The sequence below is a fragment of the Vipera ursinii genome, assembly GCF_947247035.1.
Source record: "Vipera ursinii genome assembly, chromosome: 2".
In the NCBI taxonomy this organism is placed as follows: Eukaryota; Metazoa; Chordata; class Lepidosauria; order Squamata; family Viperidae; genus Vipera; species Vipera ursinii.
In genome coordinates, this window is record NC_139513.1 from 39,191,467 (window position 1) to 39,205,793 (window position 14,327).

The window sequence follows — 14,327 nt, forward strand, 5'->3', positions numbered from 1 at the left end:
TTTAAAATAGAGAAGAGTCTTTTCTTAGCGCAGCTTTGGAGACTGCAATATTAGATACATGCACACAGTACATCAAGTCCTGTTAAATATTGAAATTCCATTACATTGTCCAACTTCCCTGCTTGTCTTTTTACACACAAAGTATTTTTCCTTCATCTCCAAACCATCATCTGTGTGTCAGAGACGCTCTCTTGTCTGACAGCAGCAATTTAGAAGAGTTAACTTTTATCGTTCATTCTGCTGTGTAACTTTCCCCTTCAAATTTCTTTATCTGCCCTCTGAGCTCATCTGAACTTTCATGTTCTCTCAGCATGCAGGCTTGCATTCAGAACTATGTCTAATAGACCAAATAAGAGGTTAACAAGAAGTGGCAACAGAAAGGGGGAAAAAATACAATCCCTGGTAACTGATAAGAATGACAGTGGCAGCCCTTTATTGTTTGTCTTCAAATATAGAGTTAAAGATCCTTAAAAAACTAAAATTTGATGCCTTTGAACAGAAAGAAGCACAAAATAACAACAGGGGGTTATTGCCTTGCAGCCACAGGGGAGAAGCTCCATAATTCTTATTCTCTCTTTTGAAGGTTGTTAGAAATCTGATTCAAAAAAGCAGCAGCAGAAGGAGAAAACCTCTTGAGGCTATAGCCATTTCCTGTGATCATGCATAATGTGCTTCAAAAGTGGGTTTTTACCAATTCTGTTGATCAATTGCGCCTCCTTGCTATTCCCCCCCCCTTTTTTTCTGCCGTGTTTACATCTGATGCGACTCAATGACAAGCCCTGTCTGAGACTGTGAAACAGGCCTGTCATGTTGATTTATGGGCACATCAAACCACAACTTGTCCAAACTGAAGCTCGCAGTTCATTAATTAGAGAGTTGTGACTTTGAAGTCAGCTTTCAGACTGTGGTTTTTAACATTTGGCTTAATTTATATGCTCTTGAATGTGGATCTCTAAGGGAAAAACTGAAATTCCCTTCTTGTCTTTGAACTTCTTTTGACCGCACAATAATCATTTCTTTGTCCAGAGTGATGCTTGCATCCCAGAGTCATTAACGCGCATTGAACTGCCACTGATGAGTAAGCCCTACTGAATTAGAAAAACAGCCAGCAAAACAAAGCTGAGAGCATTCTGCACAGTGATATCTCACAATTACATGCCTTCCCTCCCTGTGCCATTTCCATTTTAATTACTCTTAGTCCTTTAGATTTACATTTTAGACATTTTTTAATCTGTTCCTTTTTTATTATTATAGTGGAGCCCGTTAGCAGGCTCTTGTTAAGGTTTGTGTCAGCATTTCCTATTATACACCCCCCCCCCCCAATTTCATAACTCAGCTGTAAAATTCACACTTGGCTTAAAACTTAAGTTTTCCACATTGCAAGGGGAGCGGATTTGGTGATAGCCAAGGAAATGTATGGAGCAACATACAGTAGGAATGGATGATTCGTTGCAACTGCCACATAAACACAGGGGCAATTCAAGTGTGATAACACAACCAAGCTGAGGACACCCATCTAGATAAGCCCCAAGCTGGGGTTTGCCTGATGTGGTGGGGGGCTGCATTCCTTCAAAGAGCTATCCTAAATGACAAATGATGGAGCTGGTTAGGGCTGCGGAAGCCACAATACAAGTACTTTCTACTGAAATTATGTAATCTACCATAATCTAAAAGTCAATTAACCACAACTTATGACAGTCTCACATAGCATAGGCATAAGGCAGGGAATTATACCTGAGCTATCAGTAGCATAGCAATGAAGGCTTTGGAAAAGATGTTGTGACGTGTCTATTTCCACAAAGATGAGAAGCGCATAGGCAATGATTTTTCCCTGTGACACTCTACGGAAGTGACAGTTGGACTCTCAAAAAAAGCAGGACAGAAAACAGTATTGATGCTCTTGAACTTTGTATTGGAGAACATCACAGGTAACCAAGAAAACAAAACAAAAAATGAGCTATGAAAACAAATCAATGGAAAGCTCTCACGTGAGACACAAATAATTAGGCTTAAATTATCATATTTGGGATGCATATTGCAAAGACCCAGTATTATGGTAAAGCCTAAAGTGATAGGAAAGAGAGAAGGAAAAAGTAAAAACTGGCTGCATGAGACTTCAACAGGGATGGATGCATCCTTAGAAAACCTGAACAGCCAGATTGGGGCCAGATCATCCTGGGGAAGGTCTATTTATGTGGACACTAAGGTAAACACAGACTTGATGGGACAATCAATCAATCAACTTCTGGAGAGGCAAAGATATCATCTCTATCTTAAATGTTCACAATCTGCTGAGTCTTTTCTAGGAGAAAAATCAAGTTCAGATAGATTTCTACAACTATTATAATATATAAATGATGGAATTCATAAGCTCTTTGTTGTAGAAGGTGAATAGCAAACATCCATGGATTATGAGATGTTTTGTAATTTATTTAGAAAGGAAGATTTCACCGTATTCCACAAATTTTGCAACAGGGAAAACTATACCATCAACAGCATATTCCATATTAAGGTTTTGCCCGTAAATACTTTGTGAGACAATTTTTGATCCATTAATCTTAAGAAGAATGGAAATGTTAATACCTCTAGTAAAGCTGGTTTGCAGGTGAACCTTCAAGTAGTCCTTGACAGTCTAAAACAGTATGTGGGGGGAAGAATAGGCTCTGAGGGCATGTATCCTTTGATTGGCAAGGTCTGTCCCAAAATAAGGCAGTACTGCTCCCTGTCCTTTTCAATGGTCAACAAGCTAGGTGACAGCCAGTGAGTAGATGGACAGAGAAAAGGGAGAGAAAAAGAAGGTTCTGGTTCACCTACAGCCCAGAACAATAGAAAACATTCTTGTCTTTGTCTTTCTCTCTCCCACATTAGGAGCAAAAAGTGATTGATGGATTTATTTCCTTATGTAATACCAGGGTTTTAATATCCCCCAATCAGATTGCTTTGAACAGCATGCAAGGAATCTCCAAGGAGAATCTCTGAAAGAGTAAAACAACAATAAAGCTAGTCCCAAGGTAAAATCTCATGGCCGGTCTCCATCTTCACTAGGCAATAGAATTGTCAAAGGTATATCTAAGAAATTCCAAGCATACTTCTGGGGGAAGCACACACTTCTGACCTCAACCAGACAGCATAGATCCTCCCTGGAGCCATAGCTGAGCAGCAGATTGTGGCCTTCATTAAGTCCATCACAGATACAAAATTCAGAAGAAGGCATAGTTCCATACCTGGGCAGAACAAGCCAAGGGATGCTCCACATCTAAGCCCACATGCCCATGCTTCAGTGACTCCATCCAGCCATCTTATTCTCTGTCATCCCCTTCTTCTATTGCCCTCAACCTTTCCCAGCGTTAGGCTCTTCTCCAGTGAGTCCCTTCCTTCTCATTAGGTGGCCAAAGTATCTGAGTTTCAACTTTAGGATCTGGCCTTCTAAAGAGCAGTCAGGGTTGATCTCCTCTAGGACTCCTCTAGGACTGATAGGGTTGCAACTCTTCAGGGTCGCAGCACTTCCTGATAATAAACGACTCCTCAAGTGGTAACTGTGATTATTTGAATTTCCCACCCTATACTAGAAAAGCCCCTCTCTAAATAGCTAACACTTCCTTTAGCCAATATTTTGAGCTCCAGCTTGCAGCTATGCAAAGAAAGCCTCTATACCTCAGAATCCTTTTTATCCCCATCACTCAAATGTCGAGGACTTGGGCTTCTTTGCAATGAAACCTACATAAAGCTGAATGAATGTGAAGAACAATCCTGGACCCACAGTCAGTTCATAAAGAGAACTAGCTGGTCTAATAAGTATGATTGTTTTCCTGCTGAGAAAATATGGTGCCTCCCAGGCTCTTCTCTCTATCTTGTATACATGCCCACACAAAACCCTGCAGATATAACACAAAATAACTGGTAATGGCACATAAACTGTCTTTCAGCAAATTCTGTCCATCATCCTTCATCTTCTCTCTCCCTGTAGATGCCCTAATGGGCTCCAAGAGAAGTACAGTATCTCCTGGAACTATCTAAAAAAATCTCTGTTCCAGAGGTAAGTGCAGATGTTTGGCAAGAAGTAAAAGGATTACAAGCAGAGACATTAAAGTGCCAATATGCTTCCAAACGAAAGGGACTTTAGAATTGCTCATTCCGTTATTTAAAAATATCCGAGGTTGCTTCCAAACGAGACAATTTTCCAAGACTGAGATAGCTCTGATCATTTTAAACACTCAGCAAGAATAAAATACACGAAACTGATTTTTTAAGCTGCTTTTATTTGTTTAAAATATTAAAACAGAGCAGTGTGAGAAGCGATGCCACCATCTTTGTTCATGGAATAAGCACGAAACACAAGTTATCCATGGTAGGGGTACTTGGGTAAGCTACCATAATATAGTACTCAGTTGGGTAAGGACCAAGTGAGCATTTGATGGCACAAAACAAACTCAGCTCTTTTTTTATATTAGATATATGTACGGGTCTGAATTCTTCTGTCATAATGTTTAAACTGTAATGTAGATGAAACTACTGGATTCCATGAACACATTTAGCACCAGACTTTCTAAAAAGGAGTAGAAAGAACAGTAAAAGCATTTGGATTATGCATCCCTGGTTGGCTTAAAATACCCCAAAATAATTGGACACATTTTTCTCAGGGTTGCAATGGAGGGGTCCCCTCCAACAGGTTACACCTGTAGGAATCAAAGCCGCACATGTGTGATTTAGTAAAAAAAAACAAAACTAGAATTTATCAGTCAATTGTTTGGCAGAGAAAGGAAACGCAAACCCAGCTCCATCCAATTCCTGAATGGCAAATTCTGGTTCTTTTCACCAAGTTATATGTGCATGTGACTTACTGGGCTGGGGAAGTTTATTTTACTTTTGTTTATCTTAACTACTTTGGGCATTAATTAATCATTCAGCCAAGAGATGTTCATGAGAAAATAAGTGGCCATGAGAAAATAAGTTACTGGCCTTTATATTGCACTAAGCTGTGAAAGGACAAATTTACCAGATAAAGGGATTTTTAAAATAGCTGCTATACTTTCATTATCTCTAGATTGTAAATAAAAATGGATTTTAACAGTACCTCTTTAGGTTGTTTTCCAGCATGTTGTTGCTGTAGAAGTTGAAGCTGCAACTGTTCCTGCTGTTTCTTATAAAATTCTTGAAGCTGCTGCTACAAAAGAAAATAAAAGGAGACAAGGAAAAAGAAGAAGATAGAGGCTATTAAGTAAAACAAATTGGGATAGCCAATTCTGGATCCCCTTTTGGTAATACACAAACCGCGATTTGAAAAATAGCATCCTTTTATCTGTAACGCTCTGACCTTTAGTTTGATACTCGACAATAAATTCAATGCACATTGACTATTCTTGGCATTATCGTTTGAAAAGTAATCTCCAAAATGAACTGATGAAAAACATACCATTTTCTACACAAACTAATTAAAATAAGGCAAGGGATGACCTTTGATTGAAACAACAAAGCCAGAATGCCCTTGCTAGGAGTGCCTGGTGAATCTTTATTTGGAACATATACAAGCTTTCTAAATCATTGTTGCATTGTACTGTACCAAGCATCATTTAGAACCGACACAGGGTTGGTTCCCTCTCCATCTACTTTACTCACTATTCCAGACAAATAGCTCATTCGATGCTTCTGCTCTGCGAATTAATATTTGAGAGAATGAATATATAAGGCACCGGGTTCAATGTCATCTTGCAATAGTCTCTGGCATTACTGCTCTATGAATGAATGAATGAATCCATGAATGAACATTTCATTGACATACATACCACACAAAGTTATTTGGGGATTTAGTTAATTAACAGCATTTTGGAGGGAGAGGATGTTAATCCACAGGCTGTGTCATAGCCTTCAAAACCCTAGTATGCATTTCTGCTGGGTGGCTAGTATGTGCTTCTGTTTTGATCACTATGACAAGATATCACCCTTGCTATTTTTCACCAGCTACCTTCCACTCATGTATGAGCCACAAATGAAAGAAAAGTGATATTAGTAAGGATTTAACATAGACTGATTAATACGGTAAAAGGGGACAGACCACAGTTGCACAGATATTCCATAATATTTTATTGGGGGAAATAGATTATATTTCAATGCTCTCTTTATTTTCAACTAAGTTAGCATGGCGGGCTTACCTCTATTACAAAAGTTACAACAAGGTATTAAATAAACCTTCTGGCCAAGTAAAGATTTAAATTCAGCTCTCCTATTTCTAAACCCAACACCAACTCCTACACTGCAGAGGTTGAAAAAAGGCTCAGCTATTTCTGTTGTGTTACATTGCTGCTTCCTATGGTCTAAAGGATGAAAACAGCGCCTATACTAACAAATCACAACATGAATTCTTTCAGGCAGACACTGATGAAAACTAATTCTTAGAAAAGTATATGAAGCTTGGCGTCTCTTTCAGCCCATTCTCAAAATATGACTGGTAACACACGTAGAAAGATAACTGGGAAGAGTCAACTCTTCAGACCGTGATTGTGCCCAATCATTATTCATAGTTGCAACTGTGGCAAAACTACAACTCACGAATGAAGGTGAACATACGTGTCCCAGAATAACGTTGCAGGAACTGATCTGGATCAGTCACTGGGACCAGAGGTTTAGTCTTCCTAAAGACTAAAAAGGTTTAGGAAAACTAAACCTCTGGTCTCGGTGACTGACCCAGACTGGATCCTGCAGAACTACAACTAACATAAACACCATTGTTCAGATGTGTACTTCCTAGAGTGAACATGAAGGAACGGCACGTCGTTCAACTTGGATGCTCTACAGATATCTTTGGGAATATGGTCGTTACTAGAATTCCTAGCTGGCGGAGAATTCTGGGACTTGCAGTTTCATCCTCTCTCCTGGATGCCAGGATATAAACAGGTGACAATCTCTTATTTTAGGAAGATACTCGACATAGGAAATGGCACCACTGTAACAGCCTTCCTTTTCCAATAGCTGTGTTGGTTAGCTAAGCAGCTGCCAAAGAAAGTAGTTACCTGTTGAAGCATGAGTGCCTGCTGCTGTTGGAGCAGGACCTGAAGTTGCTGTGGAGTTAGCACTTGCTGCTGGAGGATCTGCTGCATTTGCTGGGGAGTGATAACTTGAGGTGTCATCATAGCCACCGACACTGGAACCTAAAATATGAAGACAGCGTAAAGTACAAGCAGTTCAACAAACCTTCTGTCAAGGGAGAGTTGTTTTGTTATATTTCGTCTTAAATTTCTCTTTCTCCTCTACACCGTCAAAATAATTGCTTTAGTGAACTTGAGCTGCAGTCTGAAGAGCTTTTTTTTTTTGAATAGGCAAGTATAATAACTGCATTGTTAGATGACCCCAAAATGTTTTTTCCCCTATAGCTTTTATTTTAAAGGACAAGCAAAGGGATAAAAAATAATAATAATGACCGCATCTGATTTAGTTCAGGGAAACACTGTGCCCTCCAAACAAGCTTGTTTTCTACCCATTCCACAGAAATAGATTTTATGTTCTGAGAAAATCAAGCTATTAATCTGCGCATCTTCTAGAGGTGCCTATCAATTTTGACAAATGTTACATTAATTAACAAGTAAGACCCTTCAGAAGCAGCCATTGGGGAGTTTCAACTTAATGACTTGAAACAAATTAATGCAATTTCAGCGATACAGAAAACACACCTTGTTCCCCAGCAATTTTAGCAGTGGAATTCCTATGATGATGCCTCAACCGTTCCGCATTCACCTAGCATACAGATGGCTTCAATTCTTTCGTATTATGTGAGATACCATTAAAAGCCGCTTTCCATGACATTTCAGTGACAAACAGCTACAGTGATGAACTTGATAGCATTTCATATTTGCAACTGTTAACACGTTTCTGCACGGGCATCTTTGCAACAAACCTGTACACTCTATCTGAAAGGATGATGTCTTGTTCAGATAAAACACTGACATTAAAATGACAGGCTGTCTCGGCCAAGGTTACACAAATTGTATTCAAGCGGATACCTAATGACAATGCTCTGAATCCTGCAAGCTTTCTAGAATGTAATTTAGCTATTCAAAATAATCACTGCACTTGTGTTTAATTTGCAGACTACATGAGAACCATTTTGTCAGTTCCAGTAATGCAACAAGACTATTTTACAAGAAACCCCACCAGAAAAAGAGAGACAGAGAAAAAGAAGAAAAGATAAAAGGGGGGGGGAGAAGGGAGAGAAGAGTTACAATTAAGGGGGGCACAAAAATCACATGACTGAATAAGTAATATTTAAGCACAATACTTTCCTTTAGTTTCAGCTCAAATAGGTGACAGCAAAAAATTAAAAGCCATAAAAGGATATACTTAGTTAAAAAGAATCTGCTGTCATCTCATAGGCTGCAATGAAAGGTAATAACATGTTTTGAACATTTTTATGCAGCCCTTGTTAAAAAAAATCAGCAGACAATAGCTGCTCGGGAGATAAAAAAGCTTTAAAAATATTTCAGGGGACTAGTAAGCAAGAAAGAAATGCAGTATTAATTTTATGTAACACAATGTCTTAATAGGCAGTTTTCCTTGCCTTTTTCATATGATTTGTCCTATCATTTCCATAGCAAATTCTCATTCCTAATTTCACAGTCATTGTGCACCGATGTACCGATTTCTCAGCACCGCTAATTTTGATGAACCAAAAAAAAAAAAATAGTTTCTGAAGGTCAAATTTATGTACAGCAAATACCGTGCAGTGAGGTTTTGTGTTTACCTATTTTAGAAGCAATGCTTACTGCATCTGTTTGATACTATTATACCCTTTGACCCCGCACTAACATAACACAAGACACTAGGCCAGCAAGTGTCAGCAACATTGTTGTATCTGTTAGGGTTACCAGGATATGTGTTGCAATGTAAAGTAACCTGAAGCACCTATATCCCCTATGGACTGTATGAAAACAAATGTGTCTCAAAGCCATCCATTTGAATTTACCTGAAAATCGGAAATATTTTATGCTACGCACACTTCTATAGTGTCAATTGTTTGCAATGCTTACAACTGAGTCTTTACTGTCCTATAAAATTACAGCACAATCCACTAAACAAATTTTAAGAAATGAATACTAAAATTCCACAGATATTAATGGTAACAAGCACCAAATCCATACTAGAGCACTGAAATATAGGTATAGAACGGTTAAGTACCGTATCACTGGCAAGTGCTGTGATACAGAGACTATTTTAATTCCTTAAATCATTGTCTTATTGATTTCCATTCAAGGAACAAGCGGAAGACATATATAGAGACAGACTGATAATAATGAAACAAAGAAAAGAACAAGAGCATAAATAAACAAACAGAAGAAATAGATTAGATGCTGATTTGACACATTTACTGGGCTGGCAGAAACAAGCTTTCTTTCAGTCTCCTGCAATTGCGAGACTCTTCAACATATCACAAATGATGCATCCAATTTACGCAGAGTGAGCTGGGTTGTGGGACAAGTTCAATAAAAATTAGTCCAGTTACATGCAAGTTAATCTGGATCCAAACCAATAACATTTAATTCTAACATCAGACAGGGTAGTTTCAGTGGTTTAAGTACTTAAAAAAAAACACCAATTCCATAGAAAGACAGAGATCACATGATTACACTTTTGAGTTTGTAGACTTCTGTTAAAAATATTTGACTGAATCTGCCTGTACTTCATATTTGTCCTTCAACATTTTCACTAGTTTAGAATTAAAATATTGTGCATTAAAATATTGTGCTAAGCTTGTAAGCCGCCCTGAGTCTTCGGAGAAGGGCGGGATATAAATGGAATTAAAATAAAATAAATAAATAAAATATTTCTTAATGTCATCATTTTCTTTTATAAAGAAAGTTTTGTAATTATATTTTCTTAATGATGGATTCAGATGTACATAATCAAACATTTTTGGATTTTTTTTTTAAAAAAATGTTACTTCTGATTGATGTACAAATCAATTTTATTTGCAGATTTAGGATGGAAGTATACATAACGGGTTTTTCTTTTTTTTTTGTCTTCTACCCAACATTCTTTAATGCAACTCTGGGTTTGACATGAAGAATAATAGACTTGTCATAAATTAAGGAAATGAATGTTTCCTTTCCTACAGATTACCTACTGCACAATACTATCATACCTTTTTGAAACTCAAAGCATTTTAGTGTCCTACAAGAAGAAAGAGTTCTACTACTTTGCTCTTTCCATTTTTTGGAGATCACATCTTTTTTTTGCTTCAGATGATAACAAGATCTAGATCTCAAAAAAAAAAAAAAGAGTCACACATAACTGGCAGCTCTCCTTTTCCTGAGGTTGTGACAATGAACAGGTAGTGCACTGAAACCGTATTTACCAGTTGTTAGCAACCACTGCAAGCTTAGCCCAGGATTATGACTAAAAAGACCTGAGACATGAACAAGGAAACAAAATGGTCTTGCCTCTCCCTTGGGATGCTGGTGGGAAAGAAAGAAAGAAAGAAAGAAAGAAAGAAAGAAAGAAAGAAAGAAAGAAAGAAAGAAAGAAAGAAAGAAAGAAAGAAAGAAAGAAAGAAGAAATTTCTTTTTCTCTCTTTCTTTCTTTCTTTCTTTCTTTCTTTCTTTCTTTCTTTCTTTCTTTCTTTCTTTCTTTCTTTCTTTCTTTCTTTCTTTCTTTCTTTCCTGGGCCAGCAACAAGTGTTAGCAGCTCCTGAACGGCCCCATTATGTCCTAAGGAGAAAGGACATAATGGAAGCAGGACTAAGGAATGGCTTCACAAAATGTTGGAATGAAAACACTGGCTGTTGTCCAAGGGAAAAATGCCATTTGCTTTAACTTCAGCAACTCGGGTCTTCCTCACTATTCCTACTTCTTCTCTTGCCCACTTGAAGCATAAAGTGGTGGAAGGAACTGTATCCACACCCCGCTTCCAAAACACAAGGCAATTTACCTAGACTAAGTTTTAAATAAATACGTTTGGATATCTATTTTTTTTTTCATTTCCAAATATCCCACTTATTCATGTCACTAGTCCCTAATACTGCTAGGATTCAAAGAGAATGTGATAGCGGCAGTGGGCTATTACAGTTCACACTTTATTACCCATAACTACTAAGGTCATTAAAACAAGAGTGATTGTACTGATCTTAAGTTATTGATCGTGGTTAAGTACTGTTATTTAATTCTATGCAGAATATCTGGGAAGCTGCTAAAGGTACTCAGGAAAGAGTGCTGAAAATTATAGTCAAGGCATGGAAATTTCACGGAGATTCATAAAGACTAACTAGCTAGTGGCTTAAATCAATAGTATTTAAAGCATGTAATTTCTAAACTACGGTTTCTAATATTTATGACTCGGGGTTTGAATATATCTCATCAAAACAGTATGCCTTTTATATACATTACACTTATATCTGAGTGAAATAAGAAATCTCTATTTAATCTTGTTCTTTAGCATGTTAAGACTTTAATCCTGGATGGCTGAAATTTGAGATTCCTTTTGCAAATAATATTTAAAATCCCGTTCTTTAAATCTCATCTAATTTTATAAAGAAAAGAGACCTCCTATTGGTAACTATCCAAACACATCAATCAACAAACATTTATTGATAGAACATGTCTTCATGACTCCGGAATAAACTAATTACAAGGTATGCTAATAAAATACATGTTATGAATGACAATAAAATGCATGAAACATGATCAGCGTAATCATAAGAGGCTCCTCCACAGTAAAACAAATGAAGGTTATAGATTATGCTTATTGATTTCAAGAACGTGTAAATCTATATAAAGCTAAGATACAGACAAATGGAAGTTCAGATAGCAATCCACAGAACATTTCCTTAGGAATAAGTTTCATTTAATACAGTAGGACTTTAATTTCAAATACCAAATATAATACCAGCAATGTGCTACTCATCCAGTCTGCTCTGTGAAACAACCATCACTTCATTGTTTTATTTTAATTTTAAGGAGACAGTTGTGTGATTTATTTAATAGTCTTTCCAATAGTCTCTTCTATCTGTCACCCTGGGTCTCTGAGCTCAAAGAGCACCAAGAACCCCATGTTAATAACTTTTACCCAGTCCTCGTCACTGACAAACAAGGTGTGGTAGGCAAGTAACATGACAAAAACAGTAAAGGCAACATACAGTTGTTTCCCTAATACAGTCCTAGTAGAAGTGATCTGCTGACATTTCTTCTATCAGAAATGGAAAATATGCCTTTAAATGAATGATCCTAAAAATAAAAAAAATGATCCTAGGTTGATTTCATTGGCCTATATCTCACATCATTATAACTTTATATTTGGTTCTAAAATTACTTTTAGGATAAAATGGTGAATCCAAGACAATATTTTTTTTCTAAAATTCAATTGTTTAATTAGACTGACTGCTAAAAAAATGGATTCTCCAACTTCCAATTTAATATATATCAACATCAAATGCTATTATTTTAAAAAATGTCCTCAGTTTAAAGGAAGCTCCATTCAATGCTTATTTCATAATTTCTGTTTTGTCTGTATGCATTTTACTTTTCTGCTACTGCCGTTCTCTTGTTCTAACTAAGGATTGTGATGATAATAATAAAAACAACAACAACAATTAATTTAGGAGATAAATGTATTTTTAACGGCCTCCCAATTCCTTTAGTGGCTGAGAAAGAATACTGTGGTAGCCAAATATAAGTTATAGAAGGCCATTTTAAGGCAATGAAAAATGTTAACTCCATCAACTTAGTAAGACCAGTGTCTACAGAATAAAAGGCACCTCAACTGATTTGAGTAATGCATTAATTCTAAAGTTGCCTATGTAACAATAAAGGAGGGGGAAAATCATTCAGCATAATGCTAAAAGCAGTTCACCCTCTGGAATAAGGAAGCATTAAATCACATTATCTTTTTCTCCCTGTGGATAAAACATTTCTGACACAATATTTCAGGTCTACAAAACAAAAACAATTAAAGAGAAAAAAGAAACCACCCAGAGCTGGGAACATTCATGCGGAAATCATGATTCTGTTTCATTATGCAAAGTAGAATTTCACTTTTAAGACTTCAGTATTTTTCCTGAAACAACACTGCAAAGAACATGACGACAGGTACTGTTTATTATATTAATGTAAAATCAGCTAAGTAGTCAGTCATTAGCATAAATGTTCTATCCTCAACAATACAACCTCCTATTAAAAAAAATGAGAAGGAGAAAAAAAGAAGAGTGAAGCTCTTTACAATTCAATTAGCATGTTTTTTTTTATCATTTTGTTTATTGCGCTTCACTAAGAGTAGGAGTTTAACTAGAGACATACACAATTAAACACAATACATTTTCCTGACTTGGTTAATAATTCTGTGCTTCCTACTACATAAAGCTTTCTTTCCTAACTGAAAGAAAGATGAGGGGGAAGAGGAAAATTTATATTTGTTTTAATAATGAAACCTTAGTGGAACCTGACACTATCTCCACTTAGCTTACGCAATTGATTTCTTATTTATGTGTCCGGCTAAGAGTTAAAGCTATAACACATATCCACTTCATTTGCATATAAACATAGACTTTACATAAATTAAGACTTTATTCTTAAATGTTTGTTATTGATGAACACTTTTCCCTGTCTTATTTAAAGAGACATGCAGAAAAGAGGAAGAATACGGAAGGAAGGATTCGGTTGTGTTCAGTTTTTAAAAACAACATACCTGCATAGCAGCATTACAATAGAAGGGAATCTTATTTAGTCAACATTTGTTTTGTTTTTCTTTAGCTTCTTAAAAAAACAAAACAAAGCAAAAAAAGAAAAAAAACCCAGGAGCAGAGCCCTGAAGAATTTATACATTCTTAATCTCATCCCCACAAACCTCAAACAGTTAAAAAGTAACAACCACGTATCCTCAATTTCATTAACAATCTTAGTGTTTAATATTTACACACTAATTTAATACATGCGGGGAATCATAACAAAATGACTATGATTAAATTAGCATTTTAACAGTTGCAGACCAGGCAGGTTTTTTTTTTTTAATTCTGTAGCATCTCAAAAACTGTAAAATTTACACCAGCAAAATAATTTCCAATATTAGCATATATTTTTATATTCTATTTTCTTACACAAAAGATTTGAATTTGCCTTTTTTTTTTCTGGGTTTGTGAATGAATAGACCAGAGGTTGGGATATACAAGAAATTATACTGGCTAATGTAATATTAATAACCAATTAAAAATATGGTGAACTTACTCCCAATCAGACACAAAATCGGAGACAAATTATGACAAGATCTCTTCAAGTTACAGACTCATTTAAAGCAGGTCACAATGCAGAGTTACAGCCTTTGCAAATAAATATCTGCAAAAGTTTAGTTCTTGT

At 36.4% G+C, this 14,327-nt stretch overlaps 1 protein-coding gene across 21 annotated transcripts in view; it reads right to left on the bottom strand.

The window, feature by feature from the left end:
* FOXP1 (forkhead box P1) overlaps nt 1–14,327 on the bottom strand; it is a 666,401-nt gene that overhangs the window by 105,788 nt on the left and 546,286 nt on the right. For 18 of the 21 annotated variants that reach the window (XM_083354300.1, XM_083354292.1, XM_083354290.1 and 15 more), the window contains 2 exons: nt 7,008–7,145; nt 5,075–5,164 (listed from right to left, as the gene is read on the bottom strand). In XM_083354300.1, coding sequence (XP_083210426.1) covers nt 5,075–5,164; nt 7,008–7,145 — 228 coding nt within the window. The remainder of the gene's footprint in view (nt 1–5,074; nt 5,165–7,007; nt 7,146–14,327) is intronic. The other 3 variants (XM_083354287.1, XM_083354285.1, XM_083354294.1) reach the window with 1 other exon arrangement.